Source organism: Wasmannia auropunctata, unplaced genomic scaffold (assembly GCF_000956235.1).
Source record: "Wasmannia auropunctata unplaced genomic scaffold, wasmannia.A_1.0 LD336099.1, whole genome shotgun sequence".
NCBI classification, from domain to species: Eukaryota; Metazoa; Arthropoda; class Insecta; order Hymenoptera; family Formicidae; genus Wasmannia; species Wasmannia auropunctata.
In genome coordinates, this window is record NW_012026791.1 from 202511 (window position 1) to 204770 (window position 2260).

General features: G+C 30.1%; 1 protein-coding gene across 1 annotated transcript in view; it reads left to right on the forward strand.

Annotated features, from left to right (window-relative positions):
* The first annotated feature begins 614 nt into the window (after positions 1-614).
* Positions 615-2260, forward strand: part of LOC105461728 (protein rolling stone-like) — a 10947-nt gene continuing 9301 nt past the window's right edge. The window contains exon 1 of the mRNA XM_011708247.1: positions 615-815. Within this exon, the coding sequence (XP_011706549.1) occupies positions 710-815 (106 nt within the window). The 5' untranslated portion in view covers positions 615-709. The remainder of the gene's footprint in view (positions 816-2260) is intronic.

The window sequence follows — 2260 nt, forward strand, 5'->3', positions numbered from 1 at the left end:
GAGAAAGAGAAAGCGAAAATTCTGAATACAAAAAAGTAAATGGACCAATATATTCATTTTCTTAAGGTGGTTTTATCGAGCAAGTCCTAGTCAAAAGTTAGTCCCTCCATACAATTAATAAAAACAAGCGTAAGTCAATAAAAACATTTGGCATAGACTGTACATATGCGATTATGTGACGTTTATGTGACAATGTTACACTATCGAGTTGGCGTTGAGCGATAAAACCACCTTAAGTATAATTAATTACCGCGAGAAAATATCATTATTATCATTTTTTAGATCGTCAATTATTTTCAAATAATTTAACTTTTGCGATTAGATTTTTAGATATATTTGAACATATTGAAACAAATGGTCTCGCTATATTTGTGTTTAAAATAAATCATTTATCAATAAAAGCAAATATATATTTAAAAATATAAACCACTTTTGCATTTGTTTCAATATGTTCAAATACGTCTGAAAAATTTAATCGCAACAGTTCAATGCGGTCGGAACAGTTTCGAATATCGTGACGAGTCTGCATTGATTAAGGTGGGGATTCCTCAGTGGGGAACAGGCCTGCATAGGTTCAGAGAGGGAAACTTCGCGCCGGTGTCCACCCCGGGATTGATATTGATTGCGAGCACGCGGGACCGGTGCCGGGTAGTCAGAGACGAAACATACGCTGAGCAGGAGGCCGATCGCTGAGAAAAATAAAAGAAAAATGCCACCCGAGTGTGAAGAGATCGAGATTCGCGACATGTTGGAAAAAACCGACCGCATCGAACAAGCTGTCTCGAAGAAATCGCCGAAGCTACCCGCGTTATGCGGTGCGTGTTTTTCTACTCCTTCCTCAAGATTCTCCAAGTTCTAGAACATCTCACAAGTTGCCCAGCGAGATTTGTGAGCTTATATAAAATTCATGAGTTCCATATAAGATCATCATATTATCGTATATTATATTGTCAAAATTTTTATTTTATTTTTAACCGGACTCTTTGAAGTGATTCTTCGATAATACGCATACCGTTGAAGATAATCTGAAAAGTTATGGTCAAAATGATTCAAGAAGAACAGTCTTTGTAGTATATTATATATATATATATATATATATATATATATATATATATGTATACCCTTAATAACAGATGCACGTGATATGGGAATGTACGCCAGTGTGAACAATGGTGAATGTATTTGACATGAACGTCACAACTGCTCGGTCATGGAGAAAATCGATGATGATTTGGCCAACAGCATAGAGTGTGTCCAGTTAAATGTAGGTGTTACGAAGGAGGGTGAAAAAAAAAGTTATGTATTGTATATATAGCAGCTCGGAAAAAAAAGTTCCATATATAATTATATATAATTATATGCAAAATATGTCTATATATGTTTCTTTAGTTTGTAAAATTATTCTTTAATACAAAATTGATAATAATAAGAAGCAAACATAAAAAATAATTAAAAAAATAATTTTTATATTGGTTTCTTTTACAAAAAAAAAGTTTGAAGAAATAAGAAAAATTGCTCATATATAATCATATATAAATGATTAAAAATATACATATATAATTATATACAAACAATTTTTCTTATTTCTTCAAGCTTGATTTTTTGTAAAAAAAAAACAATGTAACAATTATTCTTTTAACTATTTTTTATATTTCCTTCTTATTATTATCAATTTTGTATTAAAGAATAATTTTAAAAAGGAAAGAAACATATATAAAGGAAAGGAACATATTTTGCATATAATTATATATAATTATATATAGAACTTTTTTCCCGGGAATGTGTGTTGGTTGAGTCTTTAATCCAATAATACTATCAATCGATAGATAAAGTATAAAAATTTATCCAAAATTAACGAGAAAAATTATTGCGCGCATTGATATTACGTCACAGCAGAGACAAAAGAAACGTAATACGTTCCGAGAGAAGTGTATAATGGCATAATTCTTAAAATTAATATTAACATAGGTATTCTGTTGACAAATTTATCATTCAACTGCCTAAATTCAAACGATCTCATCAATTTAATTTAATACATTAATAAAAACCATTATACAAAGGTTACACATACGTACACATACACTACATATCTCTCTCTCTCTCTCTCTCTCTCTCTCTGTCGCGCGCGCGGTCTTAGGTCTTAAAATGATATTATATACACAGGGTTAGAAAAAACATTATAGATATATCTATATCTAATATAAATAATAAATATATGTATATATATATATATATACCTATATATATATATATAGGTATA